General features: G+C 35.1%; 1 protein-coding gene across 1 annotated transcript in view; it reads left to right on the top strand.

The window, feature by feature from the left end:
* Positions 1 to 17,787, top strand: part of LOC127416675 (SH3 and multiple ankyrin repeat domains protein 3-like) — a 286,289-nt gene that overhangs the window by 252,742 nt on the left and 15,760 nt on the right. The window contains exons 14-17 of the mRNA XM_051656158.1: positions 765 to 840; positions 13,305 to 13,387; positions 16,640 to 16,764; positions 17,555 to 17,690. Coding sequence (XP_051512118.1) covers positions 765 to 840; positions 13,305 to 13,387; positions 16,640 to 16,764; positions 17,555 to 17,690 — 420 coding nt within the window. The remainder of the gene's footprint in view (positions 1 to 764; positions 841 to 13,304; positions 13,388 to 16,639; positions 16,765 to 17,554; positions 17,691 to 17,787) is intronic.

Raw genomic sequence — 17,787 nt, 5'->3', positions numbered from 1 at the left:
GGAGTTTCAAAAGTCAGTATTGAGGCTTAGTTATGGAATTATATGAACTGTTTTGTTAAACAACACACGCTTATGCCCTCAATGTAAAATCTGCCAGCACATTTACAGATACACAACGCAGACAGCGAAATGAAGAGGGGATTGTGGTAAAACAGAGATGTACAAAAGGAATAATAGAAGTATGACACAGGGAGGGGTGGAGACGGGATGGAAGAAACAGACAGAGGAAAATATGCATTAGTAATCAGACCAGAGCAAGTAGGTCACCGAGTTTATTAAGAAAAGAGAGAGACGGAGGAAGAGAATTTGAATTCAATAACACAGAGAGCAGAGTTTAATTCAATAACTGATGTAATGTGATTTCTAACGTGTCTAGGAATCCAGTGTGTGTGTGTTTGACTGTCTATGCTTGCCAAGAAATTTTTGTACGATTCCATGTGACTATTTGTGTATGTTAGTGTACGAGGGTGTGAGTGTATGTGTGTACGTGTGTGTCAGCATATTGGCCTTCTGAAGAGGAACTGTGCATTGATTTTCAGCCCAAAGTCCAATCACATGAATCCAAACCTATTAGTCGGACCCTCTGACTGGATTAACGAGACTGCCCCCCCACCGCACCCCCCACCCCCAAACACACACACATACTGTTGACATTGCCTACATGCATTTAATTAAGCTAGTCTACCATTCTACACAAACAAACAGGAATAGTTGATGTACTGTATGTATGACATATGTTAATATGTGCCATGTTTATCTTTCAGAGACGAGAGAGGATCGAACCAAGAGGCTATTCAGACACTACACTGTGGGCTCCTACGCCAACTTTTCCTCACACAGGTACATACAGTATAGAGTCAAGTCGTTTTTATTTGTATAGCACTTTTCACAACACATATCATTTCAAAGCAGCTTTACAGAAAATCATGCATTAACAGAAACTGAAACTGTAATATCTATAAAGTCTTAGTCATCATTGTGTAATTGTAATTTGTGTATAAAAATAAATAATTAAATAATAATTCTATTTAGAACCCCAGTGAGCAAGCTGAAGGCAAGGAACACAAACTCCATAAGATGTTGGTTAATGGAGAAAAATAACTTTGAGAGAAATCAGGCTCACTGTGGGGGCCAGTTCCCCTCTGACTAACATCATGAATATAATGCCAATATTAGTTATTTATGTGCAGTGCAGGTCATGGTTTAAAATTAGTAAACTAAGTAAGTGTTAAGGGCCAGTGTTTAAACAAAGATTTTTTTTATGAACTTTAAGATTAATGACTAATGTCTTTGAAGTCCATCCTGGATTAACTGCAGAAGTTCACATAGATGCATTGTCCTTAGTTAGTTGGCTGATGAAGGCTTTTGTCAGCAATTAATTGATAGTCTGTGTATTCCATTTCAAGAGTGTAGTCCATCAATAGACAAAGGTGATGCAGGCAGAGATCAATGAGGTGCATCGCAATTCAACCAGCAGGTCATTTCGGTGAGGTGCGGTGGGGTCCATCCTAAGTCCAAGGTTCAGGCAGTGGCATATGAAGTATCCCATGTCTTATGGTTGGAGTTGGCATCAGTTCATCCCCTAAAGTCCCCATGCATATTTGCATGCATGGACATTTTGATGATTCAGGGCAAACAGATAACGGACAAAAACTGCAAATTCAGTTTTAGTCAAAGACTATTTAGCCCAAGACGGACCACTTGTTTTAAAATAAATGAGAGGAATTGGAACGCCCAAAGGATGTAGAAGAGGAAGTCCCACCTTACAGGTAAAAGAGCCAATCACCCGTTAGAAGCAGACATCACCTGTCAGTTAACTCGAGATGGTGCATGCGCATTAGCTGAACCAGCCTGAAAAAAGTTTGTTTTTTGTTTTTGTTTTGTCTTTTAGCATGATCTGAGTTAAAGAAGCACAGTTTGTGATACTAACATTGTCAGATTTTAGTGCTGATTTTAAATATATTCTTTGATTGTAATCTTGACCAACCATTTTGGAGATGTCGGTCTTTCCTCATTTAAAGGGACAGTTCACCCAAAAACGTAAATTCTCTCATCATTTACTCACCCTCATGCTATCCCAGATGTGTATAACTTTCTTTCTTCTGCAGAACACAAACAAAGATTTTTAAAAGAACATTTCAGCTCCGTTGGTCCTCACAGTGCAAGTGAATGGTGACCAGAACTTAAAAGGCCCAAAAGGCAGTATAAAAGTAATCCATAATACTCTAGTGGTAAAATTCAGACCTTCTGGAGTGATATGATAGGTGTGGGTGAGAAACAGTCCTTTTTTAATTGTAAATCTACATTTTCTCTTCCACATTCTGTTGTGGAAGTGACTTTCACTTTCACATCCAGCCACCTACTGGTCAGGCTGGTCAAAGCTGGAGATTGATAGTAAAAAAGGACTTAAATGTTGATCTGTTTCTCACACACAACAATCATATCACTTCAGAAGATATAGATTAAACCACTGGAGTCTTATGGATTACTTTTATGCCTCCTTTATTTTCATTTTTGGACCTTCAAAGTTCTGGTCACCATTCACTTGCATTGTATGGATCTGCAGAGCTGAGATATTCTTCGTTTGTGTTCTGCAAAAGAAAAAAATCATACACATCTGGGATGGCACGAGAGTGAGTTAATGATGAGACAATTGTCAATTTTGGGTGAACTATTCCTTTAAGTAGATAGGAGCTGTACTTTTATGTAGCCAAAAGTTGCTCCTCCTTTGCATAAAGTTAAACTTTTCTCAACTTTCTCAAGTCGCTGGACACACCCACATCTAGTCACCAGAAGTCGCTGTCACCGAAGTCGCCAGCTTTCATTGAAAATGACTGAGATCGAGTCGCTTTGTCTCTGGAAGTCGCTGCATGTGTGTACGGGGCTTAACTCTGTGGCTGCTGTCTTGACTTAACAGACAGATTTGTTGTATGAAGGCACCTTAAGGGGAAAATGGTTTCAGACTGCCTTCCAAGACAACGGAATTTAAGTGTGCTTGAATAGCTAAGTGAATATTTAATAACTAAAATATGTATTTCTTTGTAGCAAAAGAATCATATGTTGAAAAAAATAAAAAATAAGTGGACATAAATTAATTTTAGTGCTGTTGATTTAACACGTTAATTCAGTGTGATTAATTGTATAAAAAAATTAATGCAATTAATCATGTCCTAGGACCTTAATAAGGAAGATTCCTGAGAAATTCTAGTTTGAAGTACCACCTATTTGCTCCAGGGGACAGTAAGCGAAACTTCAACTGTATAGGCAATGCGCAGCTTATACAGAGAACAAAAAAACCCTTCAGCAGACAGCACAACACATGCATGCATGATATTTTCCCCCATTGGTATTCTGGCAGGTCCCGCCTCCTGCATTCGGATTGGCTACTAATTTACAAGCAGTCAGCGATTGGCCAGTTGAGAAGTCGTTCATATAGTCTTAGTAACCATAGTAAACCGAGGGACATCATATCATATAAGTTGCAGAAAAACCACTAAGTTCGAAGTTCAATGCAAATTTTAATTGGTTAACATTAGACAAGACAAAAGTATCACATGCATGTATGAATATCCCAGTATACGAACGTGTATATGCTTTTACTCTCTTCTGTCCTATACAGCTGATAGATCTATTTACTATACAGTATATTCCATACAGCTCAATATATGATATGTAACATAAATTGTCACGTCTTTTCTATAACTTCTTATCATTAAATAATTCCACATTGTTTAATAATTTAGAACGTTTAAATATAGGTAGAGTGCTTAAACGTAAATATATACAGTATATATATACATATATATATATATATATATATATATATATATATATATATATCAAGATGCCCCACAGCTTTGGGCAGCAAACTTTTTTTTCTAATTTAAAATCAAGACATTAATAGTCATGTGAATTACATGTTTATTAAAAACAATATCATTTCAAATGAACAATTAGAACAAAGGAATAGAGTTCACCCAAAAAATGAAAATTCTCCCGTCATTTACTCACCCTTCATGCCATCCCAGATGTGTATGACTTTCTGTCTTATGCAGAACACAAATGAAGATTTTTAGAAAAAATATCTCCACTTTGTAGGTCCATACAATGCAAGTGAATGGTGACCAGAACTTTGAATCTGAATATAGGAAATATAAAAGTAATCCATAAGACTCCAGTGGTTTAATCCATGTCTTCAGAAGTGATTTGAAAGGTGTGGGTGAGAATCAGAACAATATTTAAGTCCTTTTTTTACTATCAGTCTCCACCTTTGACCAGCCCCAACCAGTAGGTGGCTGAATGTGAAAGTGAAAGTCCCTTCCACACCAGAACGTGGAAGTATAGATTAACGGTAGAAAACTGACTTAAAATTGATCTGTTTCTCACTCACACCTATCATATTGCTTCAGAAGACATGGATTAAACCACTGGAGTCTTGTGGATTACTTTTATGCTGTGCTTCTGTGCTTTGGACCTTCAAAGTTCTGGTCACCATTCACTTGCATTGTATTCTAGAGACTGTTGTGCGTGAAAATCCCAGGAGATCAGCAGTTACAGAAATACTCAAACCAGCCCATCTGGCACCAACAATCATGCCACGCTTCAAATCACTGAGATCACATTTTTTTTCCCCATTCTGATGGTTGATGTGAACATTGACTGAAGCTCCTGACCCGTATCTGCATGATTTTATGCACTGCACTGCTGCCACATGATTGGCTGATTAGATAATCGCATGGATGATTGTTGGTGTCAGATGGAATTTACACAGAAATGGGGCAGTGGTGGCTCAGCGGTTAAGGCTCTGGGTTACTAACCAGAAGGTTGGGGGTTCAAGCCCCAACACCATCAAGATGCCACTGTTGAGCCCTTGAGCAAGGCCCTTGACCCTATCTGCTCCAGGGGCACCATATCATGGCTGACCCTGCACTCTGACCCCAGCTTAGCTGGGCATCATGTCTAACCCTGCACTTTTTTTTTTTTTGCATAGCTGTATATGTAAAAAAAAAAAGAATTTCACTGTATATATGCAAAAAATGTATAATGTGTGAATGTTCCTCTTAAAAATGTCTTGTTGATGAGAGAGATCAACAGAGAATGGCCAGACTGGTTTGAACTGACAAAGTCTACGGTAACTCAGATAACCACTCTGTATATCATCAGAATGCTGTTCTGAGATGTAGGTTGGCACTGTTTTGGCGGCACGAGGGGGACCTACACAATATTAGGCAGGTGGTTCAGCCACAACATTAAAACCACCTGCCTAATATTGTGTAGGTCCCCCTCGTGCCGCCAAAACAGTAAATAGTTAAATAGTTCTCTTTATATATATATATATATATATATATATATATATATAAAGATAACTATTTATCATTATTTCATCATTATATATTTAATTATTGTTATTCAAGGGGCTTTCTCAGCAAATATTTATATATGCGATGAATTCGATTAATTTATCGGCACACCATGTAATTAATTCAATTAAAATGTTTAATTGATTGACAGCCCTAATTAATTTACTTGTTTTCTTTCAGCAAAGAATATATCTGTGCTGAACCTCATTTGACAGAATTTGGTGCAAACATTAGATTCGGGTCTGTCTTGATGCCTTTTCCCCTCTGTGTACAGCTTGAAAATGCAGCATTTTTCAGGTGTCAGTTTTTAAGGGTATTTGCAGTCACTGTGGCTTGTTTTTATGCATGAACCTCTACTGCTATCTAGAGGCTGAAGCTGGTTAACACACTCCAGGACAGCATGACATAATTTGTTTTATTTAGGACCACTCTTGTTTCAAACCTTATTTTAAACAGTTGCAAATATGTCTCTTCTCATTTCATCGCCAATGTCTGTGACATATTCTTTGTGTTGTTGCTGAGTTTGTTTCAAAGTAGAAATAATGCAAGTAACTTGTGGACACACCTGTACATCAGGTCATAATTTACATTAGTTTCCATGTTTCTGTGTAAGTACATATTTATTAAGGGGTGATATTTGCCAACTGGAATTGATTTTTATGAACATGTTTACTGTTTTGTGGGTATATTTTTTTCTAACCATATAAAAAGACACTGTGTGTCACCTTTTCATGTAAAATACTTTTATTCAAATCATTGAGCAGTTGCCGCAGTTTTTAATTGTGGGGGCATTTTTGTCAGTTTCTGTGGCATTTTTGCCTCAAGGCCCCATTCATTCCTGACGCTGTTAACAACATAACTTGATATGCAATTTTCCTTTTGCAGGCACACAGATCTTGTTACTTAGCACAACACAAAGTTTTTGTTACTGCCATTTTCTATTAATGTGTAACATAGACACTATAATTTTGTTTCAGAGAGAAATTCGTGATTGATTGATTGACTGATTGATTGATATAGGAAAGAAGAAGAGATGAGGTGACAGACCTGGGGAATAGAGAGAGAGAGAGTAGATTAATGACTGGAGTCTCTCTGTCAAACTGAAAGTTTTCACTCCAGTTGTTTCTCTTGCCAGGCTGCTCAACAACAGCAAACCATCTGGCACAGCAGCTTAAAGAACTGAACCCAGTCAAATCAATTACACACCGAATTAAAGAAATACACTCTCTCTTTCTCCAAATACACAAGACAAACAAAGGCTCTTAGAATCATATTTATGAATGAAATTCTCTACATAGTCTTTCCAGTCAGGAGCATGTAATAAGGGGTCACTGGAAATGCCAATACACAAAGTGAAGAATGAGAAACACTGACACTGTAAAGTGCACAAAAGTAAACATCAGCACGCGCTAACTAATGTAGATGTGAAGAGTTTGTGCGCACATCCCAAGCTCTGTAGGAGCTGATTAAGTTGCAATGCATTTTGTATCCACTTCACAACTTGGTGAGGGTGTTGTGCCAGTATTAAGCCGCTGTACAGTAGTTTGGCTTGAAGTCTTGATGTTGGACAAAGTGGTGCTTACATGCTCGTTATTCTAAGGAGTTGTGCGCACTTCACAGACACAAATTTAGCACTACAAAAAAACCTTCTTCCTTGGGTCTAATGGCCATTCTATTCTTTTTTCACTGCTCATTATCTCGACAAATTGTAATTAAGCGCTAGATTAGCTGCATTGGACAGTTAGGGCTTTTGTAAGTCTGCGGGAAATATTAGAAATGAAATCGTTTTATATGGCGGAAATATCCCGTAAGGCACAAGACAACCTTTTTTGTCAAGTCATTTTTACTCTACTTAAATAATGTTTTTCAGCAATGGAATATATTATATAACATTAGCCTGCAGTTTAAAAAATAAAAATAAGTACGATTATGCTACTATAATTTTTGAACATATACCAATTGGAGCATCATGTAAATACCATGGTACCTGACTATAGTAATGATTCAGTTTCATGGTATTTGGGTCATTGACAAATCAAGTTGTCTGAGGTGATGAAAACTGAGAAATCATTTAAAAATCTTGTTTACAATAATACACGTCAAGTTTGTGGAAATTTAGGGCCCTATTTTAAGAGCACTGCGATATGCCATAAGTCATACATGCAAACTCATTGGGCATGGTCATGAAGTTTTGGTATTTTGGTGTAAGCATGAGCTAAGTGTAGGCGCAAGTGGGTTTGGCGAAATTGTGTGCACAAAGCACTTATGGGCTGGGTCAGGTGCAATTTAATTCTGAGGTTCTTCTCCGGATATTGCACCATCTGAATCCTATTATATAGTCCATTCCCTGTCAAGCACCAGTGATATAAACAAAGACAGCAGATTCATAAGGTGCTGGTATTGTAAATGGACTCTATACAATGAATTAGAAGAATAGAAATATGGACTTGCGTTCTTTTGTGCATTAACTGCGTCCTTAATGATTGTCGGGCATATTTCTATGACAGTGACACGCTCCTTTTATATGCATGGAAAATATGATTCTCATCAGAATTTGGATGTACGCTCCGTTAAATTATAGAGAATGTAAGTTTTAATCATTTTCATCTACTGAAATGCAAATCATGGCTGGTATTAACAGTGATTGTATCGGCACACACTTCACTTCTACCTGTCGATTTTGATTTTGAAATGTTTTATTAATTTATTGAAATGAAAAAATTAAACCAAAAACATTTCTAAATTCAAATTACACTTCAAACAAAACAAAAACATAATCATAATAGTGTAGTGGCCAAAAAAATCATACCCAATCCAAGCATTTTACCCTCTCCAACTTCTTTCACCAGCTCCTGTTGCAGTGACTTAAAAATCACTCTACGACAACAGGTGGAAAAATACCAATACAAATTAAAGCTGCAAGCAGCAATGCGGATTCCTCCTCAAAACTGCAAATGATGTAGAAATTGACATGGTAGAGACATGTACTTCACACATGTACACAACATTTCATTAATTTGTTATTCAACATTGCAAGAGTCTTCATATGAACTGGTGATTGAATCAAAGTATCGGTTTTATGACTAGCGGATTTGTAAAGCATTATTTTAGCGTTAGCGATAAATAATAGTAAACTGTAATTCTGTCATCTTTTGACATATCAAGGTGAAATTTGGCACAGTACTTCAGAGTGATGTCATCTTGAAGCCGGTTAGGTTGGAAAAAACATTAGTCAACATGGCATTAGATTTTTTGGACATATGGATATTGAGAGAATGTGGACATTTACATAAATGCACTTTTCAGCCATTTTGAATTGTATTTATTTTTGCTAAATATCGAATTGAAAGACAGGAATCCTACACATACATATCGAGTTTCAAGTCAGTTGGAGCTATGATTCAGGAGGAGTAGATTTTTGTAGGTTTTCCCAAATTTTCAAAAATCCATCATGGTGGACTTTATGGGTTCTAGAGGCTTTTTTGTTCCTCATGAGAAATGAGGCATTTATACCAGGTTTCAGAAATTTTGGACTTATGGGCTGGAAATGGCATCACTTTGAAAATGGACAAATTGGGGCGTGGCCTGTAGTGCCACCTATTGGCTCACGTGGGCCATTTTTGGTGTGGTAGTTACTCTTGGCCTGTAGTATCAATGTGGCAAATTTCAAAACATTTTACCAAGGAGATCTTGAGTTAATGGGCAATTTAGAGCTACAGGAATAAGAAGAAGAAGAAGAAGAATACTAACAAAAACAATAGGTTTCCTCCTACCAGAGGAATCCTAATTAGATCATAAAAACAGTTGTAAAAATAAACATAATAATAATTGAAAAACAAACTATGAACTAAACATAGTTTAACACAAATTTAATACATTTTTGTTTCATAAAACTGCGATTGTTAGGGACATGATTTGATGTTCCACTAGGTTTTCAGAGTTTGGACATGAACTTTATTAGCACCTGCAGGAACTGTGTTTACACTTTGCACTGAAAACAGACACTTTGCACCACTTCATTAACATACAGTACAATACACCCACAGATAGTGCAAACATTCCTACCCATGCCCACTTGTGCTTTGTGCTGGCACGAAAATTGCACTTAGAATTTGCGTTCTCTGCAGGAAAATCAGATAAGACGTTGCGCACGGTCATTGCGTGTAGTGCTGTGCTTTGCACGCTCACGAAAATACAACCCATAGTCTTTGCGACACACACACAAAATAAATATATAATAAATAATAATAATAATAATTATGGCTTTAAAAATGTCAGGTGGTGTAACCATCAAGGTAATTGTATTAAAATGCTTTCCTTGCACCTTGAATATATGTGAGTGTGTGCAACTTAATCATTTATAAAAAATAAAAAAATAATAAAAAAAATTCAAACATATTTTTCATGGTAAAAAAAACACACACAAAAAAAAAACATTATTTTTGAGTCACGAATTTCAATACTTTTTCTTAGGGTTACTCACACAGTCATGAAGGTTTAAAGGGGTATTTTGTGTTTTATTTTTATTTTATTATTTTTAATGACTACCTGCACGCTGGTTACACCACCTGACTTTGACTTGGTGGGCAAAAGTTTTTAAATTATTAATAATATTAAAAGATATTTTTTTACTGCTTATTTTTAAGAAATAATAATTAAAGATTTTTCCAAACTAAACTTGCCAACATTTCTTTTATCAAGATTTTCAGATTGCATTTATTTATTTATTTTAACTGTGTACGGATGGTTATCCCACATCTACATTTTTCACTTTAAGCCCCATAAAAAAATATCAAAATGACTTTGAACTCAGAAATTGAAAGCATGTTCATCATAGTGAGTAATGCATTTTTTTATGTATTTTTTAATAAACTAAAACAAAAATCCAAACAAAAATGAGCATCATACAGTATCGTTGATCAATACATCAAAGGTATCACCACAGTACCTTTTTGTAAGAGGCATGTTAAAGACAAGTTGTTTGAGTTTTCTTGGTGTTTACTTGTGTATTTATAACATGGATATTGTAATATGAAGTGCAACCACAATTATTTCATGAATTCTTCCGGTGCCCCAGTTACTAATTGGCTTTACTTGGATTTTGTTATGCAGTAATTCCTAAACAATGCCCATGTGTTTAACCGATGCTCGACCATAAATTGATGTTATCAGAGGAGTGACTGCTCTTCTGTAGGACACCCCGTTCTCGTTAACCCGAGGCGCTAACGAAACCGAATCATCTGTAATTGATCTAATTGATTCTCCACTCCTTAATTAGATTCTTGTCACCCCTAATGCATCAGTGATGAAGACCCTCGGGGTACAGCAGACAAGAATCAATGAGAGAGAAAGATACGAATATTCTTCTAATAGTTCATGAGACAGACGCCAGTCATTGTGCTGGTCTCAGATCATGTGACCTCACAGACAGCTTGTAGTGACACAGTCGTCATGTACCACTTTCGTGGTAATTATTCTACGTTACATTCTATTTTTAGACAGATTGGGAGTTTTGTAATTAAAGTGCTAGTATGTTATTAGAAATTATTTCTATCGTAGAGTAAATATAAATAATGAATGCTCCTGTATCTCAGGTCATAAATTCATACCGCTTGCAATGCCAAGATCCTGGCTTTGATTCCCATTTACTGCTCAAATGTTGGAGAGACTGGGGCTAGTTGTCACAAGGATTATATCTCAGTAGTGATTAAATTTGGAGTCAAAATGCCAATTGCAACAATTTGCTTTCTCTAGTAGAAGTTTTGTAAACAATTAGTTCAAAACACTCTTAAATAAGAATAATTTTTGTGAATTCTATGAATTTATTTATTCTTTCTTTGGACGGTAATCCCATATAGACATTTTTTACTTTAAGTCCCATTATATTATATTATATTATATTATATTATATTATATTATATTACATTATATTATATTATATTAAATTATATTATATTATATTATATTATATGTTATATTATATTATATTATATTATGTTATATTATATTATATTATATTAAATATTGTATTATAATAAATATTATATTATATTATATTATATATAATAAATATTGTATTATAATAAATATTATATTATATTATATTATAATAAATATTGTATTATAATAAATATTATACTATATTATATTATATTATAATAAATATTATATTATGTTATATTATATTATAATAAATATTGTATTATAATAAATATTATATTATATTATATTATATTATAATAAATATTGTATTATAATAAATATTATATTATATTATATTATAATAAATATTGTATTATAATAAATATTATACTATATTATATTATATTATAATAAATATTATATTATATTATATTATAATAAATATTGTATTATAATAAATATTATATTATGTTATATTATAATAAATATTGTATTATAATAAATATTATATTATAATACATTTTATATTATATATTGTATTATAATATATAATACAATATTATATTACATTATATTATAATAAATATTGTATTATAATAAATATTATATTATATTATATTATAATAAATATTGTATTATAATAAATATTATATTATATTATATTATAATAAATATTGTATTATAATAAATATTATATTATGTTATATTATAATAAATATTATATTATATTATAATAAATTTTATATTATATTATATTATAATAAATTATATATTATATTATATTGGTTAAAAGTCATTTTGATGGGTTTTTTTTTTTTTTTTTTTTCTGGGGTTAAATGTCAAAAGTTTCTATATTTTGTGTATATAAATGTCTACATATTGTGGTATAACCATCCAGAGACAGTTAAAATAAATAAATGCATTTATAGAATTCACAAAAGTATATATATATATATATATAAAATTTAAGACAGTTTTTAACTAATCATTTGAAACCACCATACCAAACCATAGAATATTTTTTTGTGAATTCTACCCTCCAAAGAAAGTACATTTCACTATCATCATATTTTTGTTATAGCAGATTTTATTTATAAAGTTAGATAATAAAAAAAAAAAAAAGTTGTTCAGTACTTTTCCAAAAACAATTTATAACAAATATGTGAATTCTTGAAATTTGATTACCTAAGATTAATTATGAACCCAGGATAAAATATGAAAAGTGTGAAACATAGAATAAGATAAACGAGCATCACATTAACCAAGGGTTTAGAATAACACTTCACTTTTCAAATATGAAAAGCCTTCAAGTTGCTTTGGGTAAAAGCATCTGCCGAATGAATCAATGTGAATGCAGAACGGCACAGTTGTTCATAGCAATGATGTTATATTTGAAAGTCTAAGTGCACTATTTGTATATATGTGTTGGCAGGGGGCTGATCGTGTATACAGGCGGGTAACTGTAGCTCACATGAGTAAGGAAGAACAGATTTGTCCCTGCTGTTAGTGCTGATGTTAGCTATGTCCATGCATCCAGACAGATGGACTGTGTGTGTTTAGGGGGGTTAGTGCAGGGAAAAGACCACTATCAAGATAAATGCTTTGTCTGTCTCTCTTTTGTGAGCGCTCTCTCCATTTTCACTGATGGGCTGCACTGTAAGGCATGGATGTTTAACATTGTCTTTTTTGGTATTTGTGCCTTTGAAAGGATCTCTTTTGTCTCAGCTGCATTTGGAGTTGGACATACAGTGAGAGAGAAAGAGTTGAAGGCCCTCAGTATGTCTATCCTTTGTGTAATAGCATAAGAAGCACGATGGTAGCATTAGATTCAATCTCCTAATGCAGTTAGAGAGGCTACTCTGGAGACGTTCCACCTTTTCTGGACTCTCACAGCCTCAGCTTTAAACCTGGTTCATCTGTGGAGAAGGGTGGCATTGTGGTAGTCTGGTGGGGTGCATCCCAGGTATAGCCCATCATGGTGCTGGAGTCTGACCTCAATGTCCTGCTCTCTCTTATCCCCAGTGATTACATCATCGAGGAGAAGAACGCTGTGTTACAGAAGAAAGAAAATGAGGGATTTGGCTTTGTCTTGCGAGGAGCGAAAGGTAAGACGAGGCGTCTAGCTCTGAACTAAATAGGACATGGCCTCAGTTTGATGCTGTTATAGTCAAAAGTTACATCAGCGTTCACATTATAGGGTTATGCTACACTCTTTAAAAGAATGTTCTGGGTCTAGTACAAGTTAAGCTTAATCGACAGCATTCGTGGCATAATGTCAATTACCACAAAAAGCTGTTTTGACTCAACACTTGTTTATTTAAAAATAAGCAATTACAGTAAGGCACTTACAATGGAAGTGAATGGGGCCAGTCAATAAACACTAAAATGCACATTGTTTCAAAAGTATAGCCTCAAGACATAAACATGATATGTGTTAATATGATTTTAGTGAGATAAAATAGCTTACTACATTTATCTGTGTAAAGTTATATCCAATACTGGGATTACAGTGTTTGAAGTTGTACTATTGGATCTACAGTAACTTTACAAAGATATGATTACTAAGTGATTTTATTACACTTAAATCATGTTAAATTGTTTAATGTTTATGTCTTGTGGCTATACTTTTGAAAAGATTTGTATTTGCATGTTTATGGACTGGCCCCATTCACTTCCATTGTACAGCTTGTGCCGTACTGTAATGGCCATTTGTGCTTTTTTTAAATAAACAATGGACAAGACAAAATTCTTTTGTGTGGAAATCAACATTATGCCACAAATGCTGTTAATTGAGCTTAACTTGTATTGAACCCAGAACATTCCTTTAAAATAAAAGTTCCATTGAGAATAAAACAGCTGTCGGGAAATAAATCAAAGTTGACTTTTTACTTTTTGACACTATTTTAACTTTAATAAACATTCCTGGTCTTACTGTACATGATTCATCAATAAACAATTATTCCAAAGAAAAAATAATAATATATTTTTTTAAATCTCCAGAGAACATATAGGCAACGCAAGAACCCCATACAGCAAAAAAATGGTTCTTGATAAGATCACTCTTTGTTTAACTTAAAGGGATAGTTCACCCAAAAGTGAAAATTCTCTCATCATTTACACACCCTCTTGCCATCCCAGATGTGTATGACCCAAATGAAGATTTTTAGAAGAATATCTCAGCTCTGTTGTTCTGCATAATGCAAATGAATGGTGACCATCACTTTAAAGGTCCAAAAAGGACATGAAGACAGCATAATAGTTATCTCCAGTGCTTAATCCCATGTTTTCAGAAGCGATATAATAGGTGTGGGTGAGAAACACATTAATACCTTTGACCAGCCCCAACTAGTAGGCGGCTGAATGTGAAAGTGAAAGTGTAGATTGACAGTAAAAAAGGACTTAAATATTGATCATTTTCTCACCCACACCTATCATATCACTTCTGAAGATATGGATTTAACCACTGGAGTCATATGGATTACTTTTATGCTGCCTTTGTGTACTTTTTGGACCTTCTGAGTTCTAGTCACCATTCACTTGCATTGTATGGACCTACAGAGCTGAGATATTCTTAAAAAAAAATCTTTGTTTCTGTTCAGTAGATGAAAGCAAGTCATACACATCTGGGATGGCATAAGGGTGAGTAAATGATGAGAGAATTTTCATTTTTGTTGGTGAACTATCCCTTTCATGTGCTACAAAGAACCATTGAAGAACCTTTGTTTTTTTTAAATTGTAGTGTTGCACTGGAGATAAATTTGCCCCAAAAAACTGTTACAATGTTTCAGACACATAAAGGGATAGTTCACCCAAACATGAACATTCTCTCATCATTTACTCACCCTGATGCCATCCCAGATGTGTTAGACTTTCTTTCATCTGCTGAACTCAAATGAAGATTTTTAGATGAATTTCTCAGCTGTTTTGGTCCATACAATGCAAGTGAATGGATGCCAAAATTTTAAAGCTCCAAAAAGCACATAAAGGCAGCATAAAAGTAATCCATAAGACTCCAGTGGTTAAGTCCATGTACTCAGAAGCGATTTGATAGGTGTGGGTGAGAAACAGATCACTTTCACATTCTTCTTCTTGTGTTTTTGGTGACTCACATTCTTCATGCATACCACCCCCTACTGGGCAAGGAGAAGAATTTCAAGTAAAAAAGGACTTAAATATTTTTCTCTTTCTAACTCACACCTATCATATCACTTCTGAAAATATGGATTAAAACACTGGAGTCTTATGAATTACTTTTATGCTGCTTTTATGTGCTTTTTGGAGCATCACAATTTTGGCACCCATTCATTTGCATTGTATGGACCTACAGAGCTGAAATATTCTTCTAAAATCAAAATTTTTGCTTTGCAGAAGAAAGAAAATCATACACATCTGGGGTGACATAAGGATGAGTAAATGATGAGAGAATTTTCATTTTTGGGTGAACTATCCCTTTAAGGCAAGAATATACTTTGTTTTTTCACGTGCCACTCCATCTTGCAAATGGTCGAGCGTGAGCCCATATAAACATGTTCAATGCTGTGTAATACTCTTTTAGTGCAGTCAACAGCAGGCGCATTTGCAGATGACAAGCAGAGATGCACACTGTCCATGTATAGGCCAAAGCATGCTTTGGTTTTCTGCATTCCGGTACGTCTCGTGTACAGTGCGAGTGATGCAAATTTCTTTATCAACACAGTGCAGGGTCATTTTGCGCCACTGATGCATGCACCTGCGGTTGACTATATTGAAAGAGTATCACAAAGCAGTTGTAGTGTGCATGCACTGAATGCATTCTTGCGGGCTCGTGAACAAAAGAGAATACCTTGAAAGCCTGAGTGCTCGACCATGCGCAAGATGGAACGAATAAAGAAAAGTATACCCTAGCCTTGTTTAGAAAAACTTAACTGCACACGGACAGTCCGCATGTACTATGGTGATGACAAAAGTTGCACAAGAGAACCAGTGACCCCGATTATGTAACATATAAAGCGATGACTCAACAGTATATTAGACAGTTGTGTTTGACAACATATAGTGTTCACCAGGGCTGGTGTGTGTGTGTTCGTGCACAGTGTCTCGGGTTGGCACCATCCTGGGTTGGAGTTATGAGTTCTTAATGCCATCTGTTACCCACATGGTGCATAAATATTCCTATTATGAATTCCGTTTTTTGCTCGTTTCTCTTTCACACATTTTCTTTCTCAACGTCAGTTTGCTTCTTAGACAAAGAACAGAACAGTCAGCCTCTTTCATACAAATATTTAAACGCATGCAAAGGTGAAGTGTGCAGTTTTTATGCATAACACTGCTACATGACCAGTATGTGACAGTAAATGTTATTTTTTGCTTGCACACAGCGGAGACGCCGATCGAAGAGTTTACACCCACGCCTGCCTTTCCCGCGCTGCAGTACCTGGAGTCTGTTGACGTAGAGGGCGTGGCCTGGAGGGCGGGGCTAAGGACTGGAGACTTCCTCATCGAGGTAAGGAATGGATGTAAAACCCGCAATCGACATCACATAATAGCTTTTTTAAGCCATATAACTGTTCTTGTTTCCTTGTTCCTCTTTTTGTGTTTTTCATCTTTAAACACAGGTTGTTCCAGGTTCAATTCAAGTTAAGCTCAATTGACAGCATTTGTGGTGGAATACAATATTTCCAGCTCGTCTGCTGTAACAGTAATTTTTCTGCTTACAATGGAAGTGAATGGGGTCAGTCCATGACGTAAAATGCGCATTGTTTCAAATGTAAAGCCACAAGGCATAAACATTATATGTGCATATACAGTATGATTAAAGTGTGATAAAATCGCTAACTAAACTTATCTGTGTAAAGTTATAATCAATATTACAACTTCGTTGTCATGATGACGTAACGCTTAATAAGACGTAATAAGCGATTTTTTGTGAAACAAATGTTTTATCACACTAAAATCATTTTAACATGTGTAATGTTTATGTCTTGTGGCTATTGAAACAGTGTGTGGTTTTTTTATGTTTATGGACTGGCCCCATTCACTTCCATTGTAAGTGCCTTACTGTAACCGCAATTTTTGCTACTTCTTTTTTTCTTAATGAGGGACGAATCGAAAATATTTTCTGTGGTAGTCAAAATAATGCTACACATGCTGTCAAATGAGCTTAACATTTATTAAACCTTGAACATTCCTTCAAATCTTACAATTCTGTTAAACCTATAACTGTTGCGTATAGACCTTCAAGATGGTCTGGGATGAAGTGATGGAGGGGTGATTGTTTTTGATTGGTTTCTCAGGTAAATGGTGTTAACGTGGTAAAGGTGGGGCACAAGCAGGTGGTGTCACTCATCCGGCAGGGCGGGAACAGCCTCCTGATGAAGGTGGTGTCGGTCACGCGCAAGCCAGAGTCTGAGGAGTCGGTCCGGAAGAAGGGTAAGATCTCATTCACTACACTCACCATCAGAATTGACCAAATGTATGCTGAGATTTGTAAATATAAGGATCCTGCACAAATATGAATTATATACCG

Source organism: Myxocyprinus asiaticus, chromosome 26 (assembly GCF_019703515.2).
Source record: "Myxocyprinus asiaticus isolate MX2 ecotype Aquarium Trade chromosome 26, UBuf_Myxa_2, whole genome shotgun sequence".
Lineage (NCBI taxonomy): Eukaryota > Metazoa > Chordata > Actinopteri > Cypriniformes > Catostomidae > Myxocyprinus > Myxocyprinus asiaticus.
Note: the sequence above shows the minus strand (reverse complement) of the source record. Positions and strands in the feature narration are given on the sequence as shown.